Source organism: Varanus komodoensis, unplaced genomic scaffold (genome assembly GCF_004798865.1).
Source record: "Varanus komodoensis strain SLA01 unplaced genomic scaffold, ASM479886v1 scaffold2, whole genome shotgun sequence".
Classification (NCBI taxonomy): domain Eukaryota; kingdom Metazoa; phylum Chordata; class Lepidosauria; order Squamata; family Varanidae; genus Varanus; species Varanus komodoensis.
In genome coordinates this window covers 30,637,975-30,659,466 of record NW_025335568.1, presented here as the reverse complement: position 1 = coordinate 30,659,466, position 21,492 = coordinate 30,637,975, and the positions used below count along the sequence as shown (strand labels likewise).

Genomic DNA, 21,492 nt, shown 5'->3' with positions numbered 1-21,492 from the left:
ATTAATCTTTCTTCCTATGGGGTTATTCCAACTTTAAAAAAACAATGAAACAATAGGAATCTTTAGAGAATGTGCTTCCAAAGCAAGCCATATAATTAAAATTATGATCAGCAATACAAAAATGCAGATTGAGAATATTCTAACTTGTCTTGAAATTTATTTCTATGTGACTGCAGATTCTATACAACGTGAGCTTCAGAAATTCTGGTACTCCAGCTGTGATAAAATACAACCATATAAATATAAGACTGTAGTCAGTACCCCTTGAGAAAAGCATAGGACTTTCCAGATTGTTTCAAAAGGAAAAAACCTGATAAACTGCTAAAACATTCTAAAAAGGTAAGAACATGCTCTATGATAAGGCTTGGGAACCTCCAATTCTATTAAGGAATCGGCCCTTACTAAAATTTGTGATACCTGACAAAATCCTACAATTAACCTCAGAAGCTAGTATTTAATATGTGTGTGTGTAAGGGCAGTGCACACTAAAGGTAGGGTTAAAGTCTTTTAAATAAATTCATTTAATAAGAACTTCAAGATGTGAACAATATTAAGGTCAGAATTTTTCTGAGCATCAGCAGGGGACATCATCATGTCCTACCTTAGAGGGTCTGGATTCTATACTGCAAGCTCTGAAATCTGACCACAGGAAAGAAATGTATGTTCCTCCCTTACTTGTCTCACCTGATTATCCTGACATTGGAACTGCATAACCACTGTCAGGTCTCACAAAGCCTAGCAGCAACAGTTGGAAAAAAGTGCAATAAAATTTGAAACAGATGGCCTAATGCTAGTATTGTCTGCCCCTAAAGGTGTTCTCTCTCAATGTTTTAGGTCAACTGTAACAAAAGAAAAGAATACAAACTGGATAGAATACAAGGGAAATAAAGACCACACTAAGGTAAAGCAAAACAGGCAAACAGCTTCAACATAAAAGACATATAACAATGAATAAAATACCTTTTCATTGCAGATACCAACCATTTCCTGCAATATAGCTCTTTGAGATAAAATAAAGCACATTTTACATGTATTTTAACCTAGTGCATGATAGGGTTATATTTCTATACATGGCTAGAAGTAATTTGCTTTGTTCAATTCCAATACGGTAACAAACCACTTAGAAGCTCTGCACAATGTAAAACTGAACCTGCAAAAATACCGCAGCTCACTGGCTATACAAATTAATGCACAATGGCAACAAATGAGTCTGTACAGTAAGACTGGTACAGAGCTTAGAAGTGGCTTACAATACAGAAGTTTCAAGATCTATTTTTATTATAAATTCATAGTTAAAATGTCTGTAACATGAGCAAAGAACTTAACATGGTTTTCCAAGCTATGCCACTGTTACAGAAAACAAGCCAAAAGTGTCAAATGAAAGCTGTCTTGCATGAAGACAAAGTTAACCTAAAAGTCCCTTCCTTGTCTAACTGCAACACATATTAAGGAGTTTACTTACATTTGGCGTTTAATGTATTCTTTAAGTACCACTTCATCCAGAGAATACATCTGCACTCCTGTGCCATCATCATAGTAATACATCATACTAGTGTTAAGATCTGGTTGAAATGGCTGAACATTCCTTTCACTATATTGTTCTCGACAGCCATATGAATATTCATGGTTCACTTCAGAATTGATAGGGAAAGAAAAATTGAATAAAAATGTTACATGCCTTATTATATAAAAAAGGAAGCCTTATCTCAATACATATCTCATATTCTTTGAGTCAACATGTTGATAGGAGCCATGGAACATTATTTTGTACTCACCTTGGTGCTTCTTTATTATTTAGTGTATGGAAGCATCCAATTGTGGGCTATATCTGTTCCTACTGCAAGAAACATGTGATTTAGATTTTTTTTTATTATCTCCTCCTCTAGGTTCTTCCTTAGTACTATTTTGTGGCCCAAAGTTGTAGCAGAAATAGATTTATGAAGTTACAAATAAAAGTAGAAGGATTATGAACAGAAAAAAGAAATGACAGTATACCTTAATTTCATGAATTAGCTACCTATCATGAAGGGTTCAGAAAATGACTTCCATACTAGGACCCTGCCAGATATCAGTGGGGAGTTAATTTCACATGATGAAATTTCACACCATTCCTCCATACCATGGCTGAATGAACCTCAGTACGGTGGGGTACTAGAAGCAAGCAGTCTCATTCTGAAGGTAGAGAACAGGAAGAACTATACTAGAAAAGCCTGTCTCCAGCTACCCTGATCCTGACTTGCTTAGGGCCTTATAAACCAGAAGCAACACCTCCAACATGACTCAATAGTGAGCTAACAGCCAGGAAAGAGCTTTCAGCACAGGAGTTATATTGTGCACAGTAAGAAGCTCTGCTGAACAAAGTAGTTGCTCCATTCTACACTAGCTGCAGCTTCTGAATAGACTCACACAAAGGGCCTTAGAATAATCTTGAGTTTAGAGATACAGAGTTTATTACAGCCAGGCTATCTATATCAAAGAATGGCCATAGCCACTATACTAACTGCAGCAGATAATAAGCCCTCTTTGCTATTAAAACCACTCAGGCCTTCTTTGCTGTTAAAACCACTAGACAGAGATGAGTCTAAGAGGACCCCAGTTTATGTACATGTAGGGGCAGTGCAACTCCATCTAGGACAAGCTAATTATCCAACTCCTAGAACCAGGAACTACCACCCATAGAGCCTAATTCTTGCTAGGAGTCAATAGCTGTGGACTGACTCTCATCCAACCCACCACTGCATGCAGACACTGTCCAAGTCATACACAACCACATCTGATTTCGATATAACAGAGAAATATAGTTGAGTGTCATCCACGTATTGCTAGCACTTTACTACAAATCCCCAATGATCAGACACAACAGCTTCATACAGATATTAAAAAGCATAGGTGACAGGTTCATGCTGCATAGAACCTCACATCACAATTATCAAGGGTCCAAGATTCCACAACAGCACTGTCAGAAACTGGATCTGCAAACAGAAATGGAACCAATGCATTACATTGCCTCCTACTCCATGCCCACACAACTGGTCCAGAATATGATGCAGCTTACAGTATCAAAATGCTGAGAGGGCAACGGGTAGCAACTGAGTCACATCTCTCCTGTACGTACCTTTCCTGATAAAAGTTCATTTCAGCAGATACAAGAGAAGTTTCAGCAAAGTCTGAAAGACTGCTGCACATAGTATCCAAGATGATGACTCACACTTCTAAAGGTTCTTTAAAGATCAGGTGAGACTCAAATGATCTGAAGCCTGCAATAAGGCATGGGTGGCAGCCTGGTATTTCAAGGTGTTGGGCTCAAAGACTCGTTTCAAACCTGCCTGTACAAAGTATAGTAATTCTTCTATACTTTCTGTCCTGTGCTCAATCACATTTTTCCTGTTCCATCAAACAAACAATTTCCAGAAAAAGTGCAGATCTTGCTTGTAGATTGCCTTCTGGAAGTGAGGCATATGCTGATTACTTCTCCCAGCTGGCCTGTGGTTAAAAGTAATCTTTCAATTTCCATACACTTAAGCAGCACCACACTAAACTAGGTATTATATAGGTCTAAGAGAGAGCAGACTGGTTTTGACTGATAGAAACCACAGAGATAATTATGAAAGCTGCAGAATCTCCAAGAACCAGGGGGATTGTGGCCAGAAGGTGCACCCTAAGATCACCCTATGAGCAAAGCTAGTGCAGAACCCCAGAGATGAGTAGAGTTGGAGGAAGTATGTATAACAGAGTCCTAGACAAAGCTGATGTTAAGGTCTCCATTCTGCTCTCTTCAGACTTTCTATGTCTTATGACTGCCAGCAACACAAACAGGTTCAGTATGGGAGAACTTAATTACTTCTGGATTGCTATGAAGGTGGACAGATCCAGATTCCATTCTTCTGATTGGAGTTTGGTGGCTGAAGATGTCTACCCTCATGTTCAGATTTAACAAGCTGTTGCTGACTGTAGACTGTTCTCAACCCATGATAGCAGGACTATGGAGTTTGGAAAAGTCCTGGAGCTGGTTACTTCTTGCCTACTGTGCCACAGATGTAATGTTGTCTTTATTAGGAAAAGTGATGTTATGATCCTATGCTATGAGTAGGACAAGCTCAGTCCTGTGCCAAGCAAGGGGCAAATCTGTTCAGAAAAGCCAGAAAGCATGCCGAGGTCAAGAGCACAGTATTACCAGTCAAGAACAAGGGTAGCCCAAAGTAGTCTAAGGTAGAATTGAAGTCAAGCACAGGCAGCCATTCAAATCAAGTACAATCCAAAGAACTGACTCTTCTCAGAAGTCCAGGGATCAGAAGCAAGAGATCAATTCCAAAGTCAAGAAAACTAGGCTGCAAAGTAGTGACAGATGAAATAGAGATGTTGTTTCTGCAATGAGTTGATCTCAACTGAAAGCATCTATGATAAAGTCTCCCAGCCCACTACCAGGTACAGTTGCAAGGTAAATGCTTGGCTTCAATGAACCCCTAATTCTGAAATAGACTTTTGCTCTCAAATAGCCTTGCTGCTGATGGTCTTGAAGTGTATACTTCTCCCGAGTGTCAGGCTGTGGTTCCACCTACTGGTGCCTGCAGATGCCTTTATCCTCTGGCTCCATGAGCAAGGTACAACCCACCACTGAACAGCTGAACAACCCAATGTAGCTTCCTAACTGCTACTGGAGCTGCCTGGTTATCACCTAAGTCAGGGGAGTTACACAGAGTCTTTGTACAAAGGATCACCCTAGTCCAGGTCTAGGGCAAGCCCCACAGACAATAGGTGTAAATGCTTGAAGTACTACAGTGAACAAATGAAGTTCAGCCAATTTATACTCTTGGTTACTTCCTGCATTGATCAGAAGCCTTGGTCATGCCAATATGTTCTCCTGAGAACAGGTCAAATCAAACAATGTTCACCATGACCAAGACATGGGTGAGACCCATTAAGTTCATTATTTTGTAGTATCAGAGATGTCTGGTTGTTTGTTCAAGCTTTCTGAACCTCTACAGAAAAAAATGAAATGAGATCCTGGAATGTGTCCATGATAGTACCTAGTCACTAGAGGTAATGTGATGGCTGTAAGTAGATGGCTTTCAAGGCAATTCACTAGGAATTCATAGTGCTCCAGAATTATCTGCAGGTCCTGATTAGCCTTGGAGACAAAGATGCCAAAAGAGAAGGCCATTAGGACAGGACTATGCAAATAGTGACTAGACACAGGTGCACCACTGGCTTTGTAAATATGTGAGAGGTTCATGGGCAGAACTCTTTATTTAAAAGAGTTTTTGTAGGTGAACTAGAGAAATTTGTACTGATCAGAGAGAATAAGAATATGCAAATACTACTTGGTTAAATTTACTGAAATTTCCCATTGTTGGTAAAGAGTTCTTAGATGGTAGTCAAGGTCTTTCTAAGAAATTTGCATTTCTATACACATTTCTTGAAGTATCTGAGATCTAAAATTGTGTGACAGTATTCTTTCTTTGCAACTATTAAGAAGATTAAGCATATGCCAAACCATCACTTAAAGGGAAGAAACGATCTCATGAAAGGAACAGAAATAAGACTGGTTCCAGAAACAAAGTCTACACTCCAGTACCTGACTCATAAGTAGCCGCTAGCCACCATGTTGGTTGCTATAACCCTGACCAAAAACAGCAGTAAGTCTAATGTGGCTTCAAGTAAGACTGAGGCTTGGATATTTTCAAAATAATACCATAATGTCAGTTGGTGTCCTGAACTAAATCTTCCAAACATAATAGAGAGGACATAGAATAAATGAGGTTCATGGTACCCAAAAGGCCATGGTAGTTGCCTCACAGTCTTCCCACAGGGCTAAATCTAAATAGATAGATAAACTTTATTGTGGTCAAAGACCCGCTCCATTCAATAAATACATAGATTTTAAAAAGTAAATACATAAAACGTTATCTATATTAAAACCCCACTCAGATTGATAAATGCTTCAACACATTATCAATCATCTTAAATCAGTGACAATCCCAGACTTTGTCCTTGTTCCACTAGGTAGAGCCACAATTCCCCAGAATCTGTCTTTGGACTCCCATTTAGGGCTAAATCTAAATGTTTTCAGCAAAGTCCCTTAAGTGTATCACAATCTTTTGGCACTATGGCTTCTGACAGCAAAACAACCTGGGGGATTCCACCAAGGAAACATAACCTGCTTTGTAGGGGATACAACCTAACAATAAATTCAAAGCTTCTGCTATTTAGAAGTATCACCTATTTTAACTGGCAAAGGTTTGATTACCATCTTAAGTAGCAAGAGCCTTCAATTTGGGGATATTTTTCTTCTTAGGAGATTACAATTAAGGGACTTAAAGGTTGATAGGATGCATGGGCCTGTCATATGTACTTTTAAAATATTTGAGCCTTTACCACTTTGCTATTCTGAAGAGGAAATGATTCTGAAGGCCTGATAATGCACCTACTCTGGGAACACTTAGAATTTTTTTAAGAAGCTGAACAGAAATTTTAATAACTACCTCCTTTATTTTTGACACAAAATCTTTCCAGAAAAGTAGGCAGACAGCTAAGAAAAAGATGGGCTCTGAAAGCTTTTGTTGCCTTCTGAGGGCCCCAAAAAACTTGGCAAATTGATGCTGAATCAAAACTTTCAACCAAAGTTTCCTCTGCAATTAAAAGTAGTCCAAGATTACTAAAATTGCCCTTTTGTACCCTCTGGTGGCCATTAATAGCATTGCTAACAGTGCTGCCATTTGCAAATAGTGCACATTTTCCATTACCCTGGAAAATTTTGCCTGCTCCCAAAATCATGGGCTCATTTGAAAGCATTAAGACATGACTATCCACAAGGGAGGATTCTAAATAGACTGAGGATCCCCCACCATGGTGGATGCTGGAGATAATGAGATCCATTCTTTAGAGGGAAGGGCTCTTGTGGTTCTAGCAGACCTTAGAGAGAGGCAACTCATTGTGCCAGTTTCCTTCACAGGAAAGCTTCTTCCTAACAATTCTTACATGTTTCCCTTTTTGTAAATCAGGCTTACTGACCCATTTTCCCATTGCAGCCATCAAAGAAAATATGAGAAGAAGGGTAAGAAGGAAAAACAGAACAGTGGAAAAATAAACACTTGAAAATACAAAAGGAAAATAAAAGGGAGAACAAGAAGAAACACAATCAAGAAGCTCTGAGCTAAGCAGAAAACAGAAGAAATATTAATTTCTGCTTTGAGTGAAGGCAGGAATGAACTGACAAAGAGTCTAAGGGAGATGATGACAGAAAAATATGTCACCTGATTTCTGCCTTCCAAGCAATAAGAGAATCCATGTTTGGATGTCTCCTATTATTCTAAGCTGGAAAAACAGACATCAACTTTAGCAAAGTTTTTGATGAAAGTTCCCCAACCAAGACACCTGCAAAAAAATTCAGTCTTAGGATAAGAGCACAATCTTTAGGAATCATTTCAAGGCAGAAAACAGACAACAGAAACACAATGTCAATGTTCACAACAGAATAAAAATACTGGGAACCAATTCCTATGGAAACTGATAGCCCTGGTCATAATGTTTCTACGAAATCAACTTAACTGAAGAGAAATGTGAATCAATGTAGATAAAATGCTTTGCAATCATATGCTCAAATATACATTAAATATCAGGGTTCATTCATGTTTGTTAGGTCCCCTTGTCATATTAAATGTATACTGGTAAAAAGAAGTGTTCCTTTGTGTTAAAATTTTGACACTATGGTTCACAATGACTGTTCCTGTCTGAAACTGACTTTAAAGACAGTATTCTCACTTTCTGGTACAGATGCAAGACTGCCACAGTTATGACTGGTTGTAGGTCTTGCTTGGCCCAAAAGCCTATCTCATAAACAGTAAAAAGTCCTCATTAAAACTAGCATCAACTCATACTTTTTACTGATAACAGAAAGCTAACTCCCAGTTCGTGTTTAAAGAAAACTGCAAAGTATTCTAGCCATGTCATCAGTCCAGTGCAAAGAGATAAAAAATTCAAGGTTATAAGAAGCTGGCTAAGATAAACATTAAGTGAAATTTTAAAAAACTGGAATGGAGAACTGAATGTTGTTACACACATTTATATATGTGGAATACAATATGAGAGAGAGAGAGAGAGAGAGAGAGAGAGGGAGGGAGGGAGGGAGGGACACACACACAAACTGATCTGATGTTTTTTCTTTCAGTTTTTATAAATATTTGTAAGCGGAGATATAGCTTGTATGTGTATTTTTCTTATGCCAGGAATCTAGACAGTTCTTCAAACATTAGTTCAGTTGAGTCTTCTAATTATCCTTATATAATTTATGACTCTGAACCTGAAGTTACTTTCTGAAAGCACAGTTCCTTGTCAATTGCCCCAATAAAAAATGAGATTTCAAACTCAAGTTATAAAGTGCCTTGAATTAGATATCTATCAATCAATCAATCAATCTATAACTAATGTTAAATGGGAACAAAGATGTTCAACATGAACAAATTAGAATAGAAGGATTGAAGGATCCACCTTTTAGTTCAAAAATACTCAAATTGGGGTTTCATGCTACATCAACAAGTAGCAAAAAAACCTTGGTTATTATTACTCCCTCCTCCTCCTGAACAATTCGATCCTGGTTCAAGGCAAACCTGGTCTGTAGGCCAATTCCAAATCAGAGCTTGCTGGTTTGAACAAAACTAGAATCTGAGGAAGGAAACAACAGTGTGTGAGGTAGGAGAGAACGCATGCTCCTTCTTGATGTTCATTCCTGTAATGTTAAACCATGGTTTAGTGTTATGTCTGGGCTGCTTCAGAAATTTCTGACAATAATGTTAGGAGAACATAAAAGTCACATATACAGCTCACCTCTACACCAAAAAATAAAAAATAAATCTCACATTCCTTTAAACTCCCCCCATGATCCTGAAAACTATAGTTTTCTATTGCATCTGAATGAGGCACAATTGATTTCCCACAAACCAAGATGTTAAATCAATTTCAAAATCCAGTTTGTCACTAAATCAAAAGAAACAGACAGGAAATTAAAAGCCAGCATAAAGGAAGGAAGAAAGGAAAGGAGTAAGCAGAAGAACAGGAATTTTTTATATCAACAAACTATGTCTTGCTATTAAATCTTCTATAACCTTCATTACAGAAGACAGTTTACAATCTAATACTTTATGTTCAATACAATATATTAATAAATTTTCTATTTTCATACTTCGAGGGTTTCCTCTTCCAAGTCCTCTCCCCCTTCCCCTGCCTCTCCCTCTTCCTCTGTAAAGTCCACGAACACTTCCACCTTCACTTCTCACACTAGAGACTTCATCATGATCATCTCGTTTGTCCTTATCTCGTCGCCAGCCTTTTGGAAACAGAAGAGTACATTCTGTAGTCACACAACTGAGGTTTAAACATGAAGATGTTAATGATGTGTAAAAGACAAATCAGTTGAATTTTAAGTGACATACTAGTTCTTGTCTCATTGCGTCTGTTGTTGATAGGCACAAGTTTGCTAGCTTCTGGTTGAGATCTTGAACTGTTCCGAGATCCTGGTCTATCTTGGTTATCTGATTTCATATCATCTAAATTAAGTGGCACCCATTTGTGCCTGTTACCTTCAAGTATAAAAATTTCAAAATATAATGTTGTTAAGAATACCCAATGACTAAATAAAATACAGTGCAATTTCTTAAATAACAGTTGCCATGACTTATTTGCATATATGCAGTGCAATCCAGTGTGGCTGCCCATAACTTTCTGAACTTGGCATCCAATGGTAGACAGAAGCACAGAGGCAAGAATTGCCTCAGCATTCTTCCCACACTGCAAAAACACTTATGACAATTTTGGATGCTTAAGCGATTTACACCAGCTCACAATGAGAGGAGCTAGAGGCACCACTAGTTTTCTTTGCAGGACAGTGATGCCTTATACCTCCCCTCCCACACTCTGTAACATCTGTAATACTTGAAGTCAGTCTTGCAACCTGAACCACAGCTTGTACAGATTGAAACATGCTGGCTACAAGAATACTTCAAGTTTAGAACTCCAGCTCTGACCTCAGAGCACCTTTCAAAGATTTGACCTGGAACTCCAAATTATCCTATGGCCATAGAGACCATATCTAGCAGCCAGAGGATTAAACCCTTATTAATTTAAAAAGCATCAAGAATAAAAGAAAACTTTCTATTCAACTGGGGTTCATTTGCATGGGTATTTTTAAGACTTTTTGGATAATCAAGTTTCAATTAGAAGGAAGCACCAGTCTCTAGCAATGTTTGCTACAACATCCCAAGTGAAACAGGATATACAAATTATTTTCAGCTGAAACAGTCTACAATTTCTATGAACACAATCACTTGTTTAACAAAAAAAGTTACTTTTAGGGATGAACTTCTCAACAATCCTTTCTGAAGTCCTATATTCAGAGTCACTTGCATTTCAGGTATTTAGCAACAAAACAAAAGGTATGTTCTCTCTTTCTGATACAATATAAGCTCTAGCAATGGGATTTATACTGTAGACAAATGCATGCCATCCCATTCTGTTCCAGATTACATTGTATTTAATCAAGGCCTGTACTGTGAATCTGTATTACAAATGCAGAGGATAATAGTGCTATGGACTTGTTCACAATATCTGTAGGAGTGTAATCCTATGCAATCCTTAGACAGAAAGTAATGAACTCCCAGCATGCCCCTGGCAGGAAATGCTGGGAGTTTCTGGATGGACTTCTACAATTTTTTTCTTACTAAATGTGCATAGGATTACATCCTAAAAGTATCAAAGAGTACAAATATACAACAGAGTTCCATTTCTTAAATACAGCTCCTATACCTAAGGATACAGATAACATCAATATACTAGTCCACACCAACCTTTTTTCCTTTGATTGTTAATCTGCACCTCATCTTCACTAAGATTACATCCAGGAATATCTGGATTTTGTTCCAAGTTGTCCTTGATTTTGGTGTTAGGTTTTCTTTCGTTCCTCTCTTCCTTCTCCTTCTTGATTGGAGGTTTTTTATTTTGATTAGTTACATTTTTACACTATAACATAATAGTAACAAAGTTAAAGCTGAATTCTCAGTTTGTTCAAATATCTGTGGCCATTTAAAAAAAATGAAACTGATATGAAATAGATGTTTTGGTCTACCATTCCTACACCCTACTAAAAGATTATCCAGATGACTTACACACATGGGAAGTAGCAGGATCACAGAGGCAAGTCTTAGTCCCAAATTATGTAAGTTTCTAGTCCAGCTGGGGTGAGACTTGCTGCCACAATCTCATGTTCCCACCATATACATTCATTGTATGCATACAAATCTGAACAGCTGTCATTATTATGCATTCTCAGCCTAATTACTATTTTGCCAGCAGCTCACTAAAAACTGTTGCATTACTGATGATGTAAGATCCAAATGTTAAGAACCAAAAGGTGGGTAGTCAAAACAGCAGGATGCCAATTTTTTCCTCCATCACATATGAAAGCTACACTAAGCACATCAGAGTAAAAATTAAACTAATAAAACATGATAATATCCTGAATTTCTATATGGGATATACAAAATAATACAATAAGACCAAAGGAAAAAATGTATCAACACAGTCTCCCCTCAACCTCTCAAGACTCTGCAATTACCCTTCATAATATAAATATATAAAAAACCTGTGAGGCTTGGCAATCTTGGCAAATATACTTTGTTTCTACTTTATGTTTACATTTAGATAGAAATATGATGACATTATTCTGCTGCCTAATGTTAAAACATTTGTATCAAATAACACTATAATTTAGTTAACTTAATGTTCCTGTTGCTGGAGAAGACTCCTGCGAGTCCCTTGGACTACAAGGTGATCAAACCGGTCAGTCCTAGAGGAGATCAACCCTGACTGCTCTTTAGAAGGCCAGATATTGAAGATGGAACTCAAATACTTTCGCCACCTAATGAGAAGGCAGGACTCCCTGGAGAAGAGCCTAATGCTGGGAACAATAGATGGCAAAAGAAGAAGGGGACGGCAGAGAATGAGGTGACTAGATGGAGTCACTGAAGCAGTCAGCGTGAGCTTAAGTGGACTCCGGGGAATGGTGGAGGATAGGAAGGCCTGGAGGAATGTTGTCCGTGGGGTCGCAATGGGTCGGACATGACTTCACGACTAACAACAGCAATGTTCCTGTCTTTCACACTGATCTCTGACTCCTGAAGTGTCAAACTTTTTATTGTAGCATATAAACACAGTATTAAAGTGAAAACTAAAAATTATTATTTATCCTTTCTTAACTACCTAGTTCACATATTCTCATCCCTTCAATCTCTCTCTCTCTCTCTCTTTCCCCCTCATGAAGGCAACACACAAGGAAAAAAAACCTAACTGTTTGGCAACTTGCTCTGTAAGCAACTTTTATATAGGTGAGTTGCAGACAAACAGATCAGTTGTTATTACCGGGAGCCTCTCAGACAAGAAACTCCCTGGGTGGATTAGTTTGGTGCAGCAGCAAGGATGGCCCATGTATCTCCCCCTACCACAAAAACAAAGAAAAATCCACAAGAACAAATTCTGCAGACATAGCCCAGCCTAAAACAGTCACTGCTTCCTACATGTCCCCAAGTAGTGATAATTATCTCTTTGGAGTTTATAGGCTGCATTGCACTGCGGGAAAGCAATGGAAGTTGTTGCCTCAACGTATATTTCTGCAAGCCTTGCCCTTCTCGACATTTCATATCTAATACGTAGCACTTGTCCAACTGCATCTTCTTTGAGATGGGACAATACCAGACTTTTTAAAAGGCAGTAATCAGTAATCTTGTAAACAACTCTAGACCAGTTTCCAACAACCCTTTATTGGGCAAGTTGCACAGTTGAGTGATCACTGATCTCCCTGAGAAACTCCTGGATGAAACTGATATTCTTGATCCATTTTAATCCAGCCTGAGGCTAGTTTTGGAACAGAAGTTACCTTGGCATTCTCCAGAACAAACAACATCAAGTGAGAGGAGGAAGAGTGAGACTCTGTTGATTCTCTTGAATCTCGCAGTGGCTTTCAATAACATTAACCATGGCATTCTTCTGGGTGGGCTGCCTGAACAGGGATGTGGAATAACTGTACTGCACTGATTTCACTAACACTTGGATGACCACTTCCAGAAGGCTATGGTACTCTTCCCTGGGAGTTTATAGTTCTGCTATCTCGATTTGCTGCCAGTCTGTTTCCAGACCGAATACAAAGTGCTCATTTTAACCTTTAAAGTCATGAATGGCTTATTGACAATTTAACTGAATTAGCACACATTTATGTAGACCTTGAAGTAATTATTGGAGGCCAAGCTCCACATGCTCCTTCCAAATAAGACAAAACAGACAGCCTTTTCAGTGGCGGCATTCCATCTGTGAAATCCCAGAGAAGTGTGTTTGTGAAATCCCAGAGAGGTCTGTCTGGCCCCAACATTACAGTCTTATTGTGCCAGAAATTTTAAGAATCATTCTGGTGCTTTCAAATCAATGCACTATTTTATCCCTGCTGCTGGATTTAAATTTGGTTTGATTATGCACTCCTGGTACTTTTATCCTGTTTTTAACTTGCTTTATTGGCATTGTTTTGTTACTGTTTCACATTTTATACAAAGCAACAATAACTCAGAAAACTTCCCTTACTGAAAAGTTTTAAAATATCATAAATAAAAGATTGGCCTTCTTCATACTCCAAATAGTTATCTTGGTCATTTGCTTGCAAAAACAAAGTTTCTGTTAGTAAATAAATCTGTCTTATGCAAAACAAATACGATTTCAAAGTAAAAAAGTACCAATTATTTGCATTCCATGTCATTTATAACAACATGTCGTTGTGTTTTGTAAAGATCACAATGTGAAATTTTCATATGGAGCATGGAAAAGAAAGCCATCTATGAATAATTAAAAACTCAGGATCACAATACCTAATGGAGAACCTCTTCCAACCGCAATTTACCTGAACACTTCACTCAACCACTGGGGGCCGCCTTTCAAGTGCTAGCTCCAAGGGTGGTGAAGAAGGTGGCAACAAGGAGGAGAGCTTTTTTCCCCCATCTACGGAATAATCTCCCCACTATGGTCTGGCTCATGCCAAATCTGCCAGGTTAAGATAGCCCTCTTTTCTCGGGCTTTTAAAGACTTACTAGACTACCCAGAGAGTTGAAGGAAATCACCAGTCTCTCTCTCTCTCCCTCCCCCATCCCTATTATTCCTTGCTACTATCTGTTTTTATATGTTTTTAGTTGTTTTAATCTTTTAAATAGTTGTTCTGATGTTATGATATTTTTAAAACCTGTTTTTATGAACAGTGTAAACCACCCAGAAAGCTTCAGCTATGGGGAGGTATAAAAATGAAATGAAATAAAGCTTCAAGGAGATAAGCTTTTTGGGGGATCATAAAATAGGATTGCAAGACCTTATGAACTGGCATTTATCCAACTATTGCTCATGCCAACTCCCAAATGCTACCATCATGAGCCTAAACTTGTTGCCTGCCCCAGCCTTCAAAGCTGAAAGAAGCTACAGTGCTATTGTCAGCTGGGAAACACTATGGTGGCAGTGCAATGGTGGGAAGGAATTCAGATACATAGAAGAAGAAAGTACAGTGCTTGCCTAGAAACAACTGATACCTAACACAAGGAAGTGGTGATATTCTCCTCTGTTTTCAATACATATTAGAAGTGTACTTACTTCAGAGTTTGCAATTTCACTTGGTGTTGGCCAGTTTTTTGCATCAGTAAAGTCATTCGCCTGCAATGATAACAAAAGCAAGGTATTGTCCAGATTCTTTAGGTTGAGAGCAAGCACGCAAGTGTCCACATTTAACAGTAAAATTATACTATAGGTTCACAGCAGCTAGATCACATCATAAAATTCACTGACACATTTTACTGCATTCTCACAAACCATGATTCGCAGACCAGCAAAGGAATAAAAGCAAATAAAGAAAGCTAGTGAACAATTCCTCCTCCCTGCAATTCTCTCCAAGAGCATAGCCAGAACTACCACCTATCTAAGCACTTCCTTAGTCCCCTGGCTGTTTAGAAACCAAAGAATCCAAGTCTTTCCCACAAACAGGAGGACAACTCAGAGTATGCACTGAGTATGAGCTGCATATGGGTTGTTGAATAGTATGTTATGTTTTTTGAACCAATTCCTATGTGTTACTCACAAATAACCCATGAACAGAACCCATGGTTTGCTGTTAAGCTGTGAACTGTGGGTTGTTCATGGTTAACAAAGCTTGCTTTATTAACATGGCTGTATTCACACAATACAACCAGAATTCCACAGCAATGCACACTCAACCTATACACAACCTGTTGTGTTGTGTGAGCCAAGTCATGCTGTGAAAGGTCAATGCTGTAGGAATAAAAACAACATGGAAACAATGTAAAAGCACTGTTTAAATTTGTTTTGATTCTCATTGTTTCTAATCCTCACACCCTTTCTTATAGTAACTATAAGAGGGTAGCCCAGTTCATAAGAAACATATGCAGATATAAATTACATACAATTTAAATGTGTTAAATGTAACTTTATTTGTCATGTTTTTCTGTACAACTCTTGGTAAGGAAAGGCTTTTTATCTCAGTGAAAAATTATGTTCAGTCAATTCAACTGTTTTACTTCTCAAGATACTCCCATATAATCAAACACCTTCTTCAGTTCAAAAGGCAGATTCAAAGCAGTTTTCAACCAACAAAATCCTAGATATATGCCTTTTCTGCAAACTAAAACCAATACATGGAAACAACATATATAAACAATTTTTCTCATGTCTAGATGTAAGACAAATGCTAGTCATCTTTAGGAAGATGGCTAGGAAGTTGAATCAGAAGATATATTTTTGTTATATATAGCTAAGCAATTAAAATAATTATAGCAATGTCATTATGATTCAAGCTTTCCAGTCTTTTATAATTAAAAAATCAGCTCTGGACACATAAGTTACTTAAGTTAAATATGTTCAGCATGAATCGGATCACATAAAGATGCACAGGCATAAACAAAGATGAGATATCATGTATATTAATAACTTAACTTGAATCACAATTAAATGAATGTAAAGCTGTTTTTGCTTCCCAATACACACCTTATTGGATTTCTTTATTTTTGATTTTCCAGCCTTTATTACTTTAGCAGAACTCTGTAATTCTGAAATGAAAGAAGAAGAAAAAGAAGACATTATTAAAGTAATGTTTTTCACGGAACTTAAGTTAGACATGAGAATCACGCCCCCCCCCCGCCCCCCGTTAAGAGTCCATGGGGAATGCAGACCTGTGGGAGTTCCTCATCTTGCCCACTAATTCTTACCTAAACCTTGCCCCCTTTGCTAGGTCTACACATAGCTTATCCACCTAGACCTTTGCTTGTCCCTAAGCAAAACATCTTATACACTCAACTTTCCCAACACTAGGCAAGGGATATGCTTCACTCAGCTGGCCTTCATGGATCAGCTGAAGAGATGACCTGAAAAAGGGGCATACAGAGGAATCCTGAAAATCAAGCAAAGCATGCTTTGAGTAAAGCGTAATATTCTAATTAAGTATACACATATTGATTTGACTGTATGTAATTTTGTTTTCTTGTTGGAAACCCTGGAAACTTGGTTACAGAATAGCCAAATGTTTTTATGGTGGACTTGGATACATAAGTTGACATTTACTTTGGATCAAGTAAGGGAGATGGATGAGTTTGTCATTTTTGGATTTGTTTGCTAAATACAATTTGCCTGCTATGTCTGAGAGGCAATACTTGCAACTGCAGTGTTTCTTAGAATTTAGATGTGGCCCTGTAGCTTTCACAACTTAAGTCTCCTCCACTGCTGGAAACATTTATTCATCAGTTATACAGACCTCTTTGATCCATATTCACAAATATTTATTATGGGTGAATAAACAGATTACGGCCTAAGGCAAGAATGCCTAATCAATGGATTTTCCCATCTGAAGCCTCACTGGATCTCAGATTATGTCTTCTGGAAACAAAACTCTTGTTTCATGTTTACTGGATGCCACAACTTCTCTTTTATTAGTTTGTCCAAATTGGCTAAATGATATGTTAATGATATGTTTTGTCTATGTCCAATAGTCATCTCTGTTGGAGAAGTATCATTATTTCACTTCGTACATTGTTGTTGTTTTTATTATATACATAGCATGTAAGTATAATAAGAATTATACTTCCCTTCCCTTAATATGAATTAAATTTGTATTGAAACACTCTTTTATATTCACTGATGCATGCATTCTTTTAAACACATGGTCAATGAAAATGGATTTTCCATGGCCTTTTTAATGACTAGAAGCCTAATATTACAACATCAGGAGGAAAATAACCTCCTGTAATACAATGGATGAAGGACCTAATAATGCCTTCAGCATATGAATCGTTGGTATAGAGATGTCACTCTCAAATGGATAGGTGCATGGATATTTGGTCTGCCTTTGTTGAAATTTATGTGTAACTGATATATGTTCAAATCTTCCTTTCTTTTTTCTCTTGTGTATGGTTTTTTTTTGTTGACACATACAATGGAAAATAAAAATAATAAATAAATACTGAAGGGCTAACTAGACTCTGCCGAAATGATTATAAAATGTGTCAGTTCCAGCTCTAACCATGGAGCACTCTATCTTTGCCTTTGTATTTCTTTACAAACCAGCTGCAGCTTTAAAGTTACAAGAGAGCTGGGTGAGAAAAGTGAGGCTGCACCAGGATATGATGAATCCTGGTGGCATCTTTCATCCTCCTCACAAAAAGGGGCAACTGACAAACAGGCAAAATCATCCATCTATGTATTTTGCATGGCAGAAGCACACAGGCAGTCTTTGCATCCATGTCCCCCCTGTTCTTGCCTGAGTTTCCACACTTATCGAAGTTTGGAGGGTTAAGGCAACTGTAATTGATGGTACCCAAAATGTACATCTGAATTTCAGTTCCATCAGTTAGAAGTCTCTATGTTGAGGGACAGTTCTCTAAACTACTAGCATGCCACAACCCACTGCTCCCGAAGCCTGAAACAATCTGTAAAGTTTATTTTTGCAATGTTTTTATTTGTTTTACTTCTATGCCACCCAATAGCCAAAGCTTTCTGTGTAGTGAACAACAGTTAATAATATATTAAATTACAAATATAAAAACAGAACAGCAAAAACATAAAATTAGATTATTTTAAAACAACAGTAACAACTAAAAGTAGCACATACCCCTAAACCGCCTTTAAAAGAAAAGAAAAAAACACAGCTGGCAATTGCCCACCACTCCCATGGACTGTTTGAAGTTAATAAACACCTCTCCAGAAAGAATGGTTTTAAACTGGCACCGAAAAGACAATAAAAGTTGGCAGCATGTGGGCCTAGCTGGGGAGATCATTTCATTATTTGGGGGCGACCACAGAGAATGCCTTCCTCCTTGTTTTCTCCAAACAAGCCTATCTTCGAAGTGGCATTCCAAGAAAGGCCTTAGCTATAAAGTGTGGCATCCGGGTACACTGTGATGAGGAGAGAGGTTCTGTCGGATATTGTGGTCCCAAGCTATGTAGGGTTTTAGAAGTTAAAACCAGCTCCTTGAATCAGGCTCAGAAGCATGCAGACAGCCAATAATAATTTAATGTAATTGTCAAACCATTATAGAATGAACACTATTATTCATCTTCAATGTATTTGTCTGGGATGGAGGTGTATGTTACAGGTACCAGTCACAGATCCCATTTCCCGCCCTCCCCCAAGAGATCAAGGTGCCACCTAGATAAAAATTATTTTAAGAGAGATTTTTAAATTGTATTTTTAAATGCAAAATAATGAAATAAAATTCTCTTTAGATTTAATTGTAAATTATTTAAATCACAAACATTAGTCCCATAAAAATGAATTAATGGTTGAGATGCCCTCTATTGGGTTACACTGAGTTGCTTCACAGTCAAATATGGACATTCATTTCAGTTTTTCCTTTCATAAAAATTGCTCTGTCCACTCTAACCTCTTGCTATTGTAAATGTTCTAGATTTTGCCAAAGCTCAATGATATACATACTTTTCATGTATAAAGAAAAAGGTAAATTCCTGCCATCTCTAGACTGATTTAGGGAAAAATCCTGCCTAGAACCCTGGAAACCTGTAATATTCATGCACAGATGTTTGATACGGAACAGTGGACTCAAGAAACTCCTAAAGAGCTAGACAATGTGATCAATTTTAATCCAATACTCTTGTATGCAAATAAAATCCAAGTTATTACTTATATACTTGTTCTGTACCACACAGAAAGATTTAATAGACATTAATGTCTCTTTCATCATGGCTAAAGAGTAAAATCCACCTATTGCTTAAAAAACTGCTCTATACAGAGTCAGACTATTGGTCTTTCTGAGTACCATTTTCACTGTCTTTGTCATCCCTATTGGGAAATAAAAAGAACTTTTCTTCTACCACTGAACTGCAGTTCTTCCCCAATGGGAGAATCTTTGACTAAATCAGAAAATTAAAGCCCTTTACAGTCCTATTTTTTTCAAACCATGCTCAGAACATGGTCTGAAGGTGACTCATGAAGTTCTGTCCCCGATGCCATGTAAGTCTGATCCAGACTGGAGACTGCTGGGGAATGTCACATATAACTCTCCAGACACCCTGGAGCAACAATATGCTTGAATAGAGGAAATACGCAAGAACTAGCGCTGGAAGTGTAACTGAACGCAGTGAAGCTTCTATGCTAAATATGTATAAAATCTGCAGCACTGCTTCTATTAATAGACCAAATTATCTATTTTATTTATTTAAATTCATTTTTCAACTGCCGAATAGCCAAAGCTCTCTATTTAACACAAGGGTCTAATTTATGTTATTCTTTCACTTTCTCACAACTGATTATTTTAAAACTCATCTTAATGCAAAAGTTATCCAGAGCAAAACATAGGCTTCAAGGCTATATACATTTACCACAGAATAAGTCCGTCAAAAGTCAAGTAAACTTACTCTCAAACAGGTTGTCCTGAGGGAGGCAACTGAGGCAATTTGTCCTTGGCCCACACAAATAAGATACCCCCATCTCAGTTTCTGTGCATACCATCCTCAGAGCCACATACACAAAAGTATCCTTGTAGGGGGCAGCAGCAGGGCCATTCCCATGTCCTAAAATACACAAACCTTCTAGGCAGCCCTGTTCCTGTATAGACATGTTTAAGACTGCACTGTTACTATGTTAAATCTCAGAACACAAATACATCTTTTTATTTCCAGTAGTGATATGACTATTTGCAACTCCTTGCCAATAATTTATCCCAGCAATAAGGTGGCAGATTGCAATTTCTGACATGCTGATAAGCTCACATTACAATTGCTTGCAAGACCACAAAGACTACACACACATGACAATGTCTACGACTTTTGATAGTTATCTAATAGTACAAAACGTATACATGCTTACTCATGATCTGATAGTGCAATCTTATAGCTGTCTACTCAGAAATCCCTCTGATTTCAATGAAAATCACTCTCAGATGAGTACAGGGATTGCTACTTAAAAATCATAAAAGAAACCTATTAGCACAAATATTTAGTTCAAAGAAATCAAAAGACAGATTTTTCTGAATTTATGGCTACAAGTGCCAACAATGCTAACTACTATTAACTGAAATTATTTCAAAGCTTCGGTTTATTGGTTTAGCCATTTCCATCAAGTAGAGCTTGAATTTGCTTCTATCAGAGTATTCTGTGATGTACTCTATGGAATTATGAATTGAAATTTTTGATTCAATAAAATGAAGACAACTAGAAGTTAACTGCACTGTCAGAAAACAAAAGACAAAAAGTCAGTAATTCATGACTTCTTATTGTACTCTTAAAATTGATTGTATATAAAACTGATACAAAATATACACAGCATCGAAACACCCAGTACAACCTATTTCATGTACTACCAAACTGGACTGTCTTGAGAATTAAAATATACCCAACAGCACCATTTCATATAGAAACAAGTCTAATAACTCTATAACTGCTTATAACTGCAGAGTACACACAAGCACAGCAGACACAAACACAGCTATTTTATATGCAAGTGAGAGACTATTTCCTACCCAGAAGTGAACAATTTGATATTCATATGTAACGCAAGCCAACAAAGCAGCACCACACAAAATCAAAACAACACACGCTGATTTCTACAATACCCATAGAAGTGTTTCTCCTTGCACTCGAGCAAGATGAATCACTAGGTACTTAACATCGCGCGATTTTATCTTCCCCACCCAACATAAAATTGGCCGTTCCCCCTTTCAGACAACACCATCATCAACTAAAAGCTGGGTTTCTCCTCATCTGTATCGTGCTCACCTTCCTTCTCATAAAACATTTCCAAGACAGGCCACACCCCTTCACTCCTATTTGCCTAATCTGACCATGCATGACATACTAGAAAGAGCAAGCAGGACTCCGCAAACTCCCTGGCACCCACTGGTTGGACAAGCAAGCGCACGCCTGTCTCCAAAACCCATGTCACTTGGGGTCGCTACTGCGACC

The 21,492-nt window shown here is 37.8% G+C and overlaps 1 protein-coding gene across 4 annotated transcripts in view; it reads right to left on the bottom strand.

Annotated features, from left to right (window-relative positions):
* LARP1B (La ribonucleoprotein 1B) overlaps positions 1 to 21,492 on the bottom strand; it is a 47,639-nt gene that overhangs the window by 25,249 nt on the left and 898 nt on the right. For 3 of the 4 annotated variants that reach the window (XR_006414673.1, XM_044429679.1, XM_044429677.1), the window contains exons 2-7: positions 16,069 to 16,130; positions 14,665 to 14,724; positions 10,839 to 11,010; positions 9,429 to 9,575; positions 9,179 to 9,322; positions 1,463 to 1,631 (exon numbers count right to left, since the gene is read on the bottom strand). Coding sequence is in view for 3 of the 4 variants with exons in the window: in XM_044429679.1 (XP_044285614.1) it covers positions 1,463 to 1,631; positions 9,179 to 9,322; positions 9,429 to 9,575; positions 10,839 to 11,010; positions 14,665 to 14,724; positions 16,069 to 16,130 (754 nt within the window). In the remaining variant the exon portion in view is untranslated. Of the gene's footprint in view, positions 1 to 1,462; positions 1,632 to 1,775; positions 8,024 to 9,178; positions 9,323 to 9,428; positions 9,576 to 10,838; positions 11,011 to 14,664; positions 14,725 to 16,068; positions 16,131 to 21,492 lie in introns of those variants that run through there. The other variant, XM_044429678.1, reaches the window with a different exon arrangement.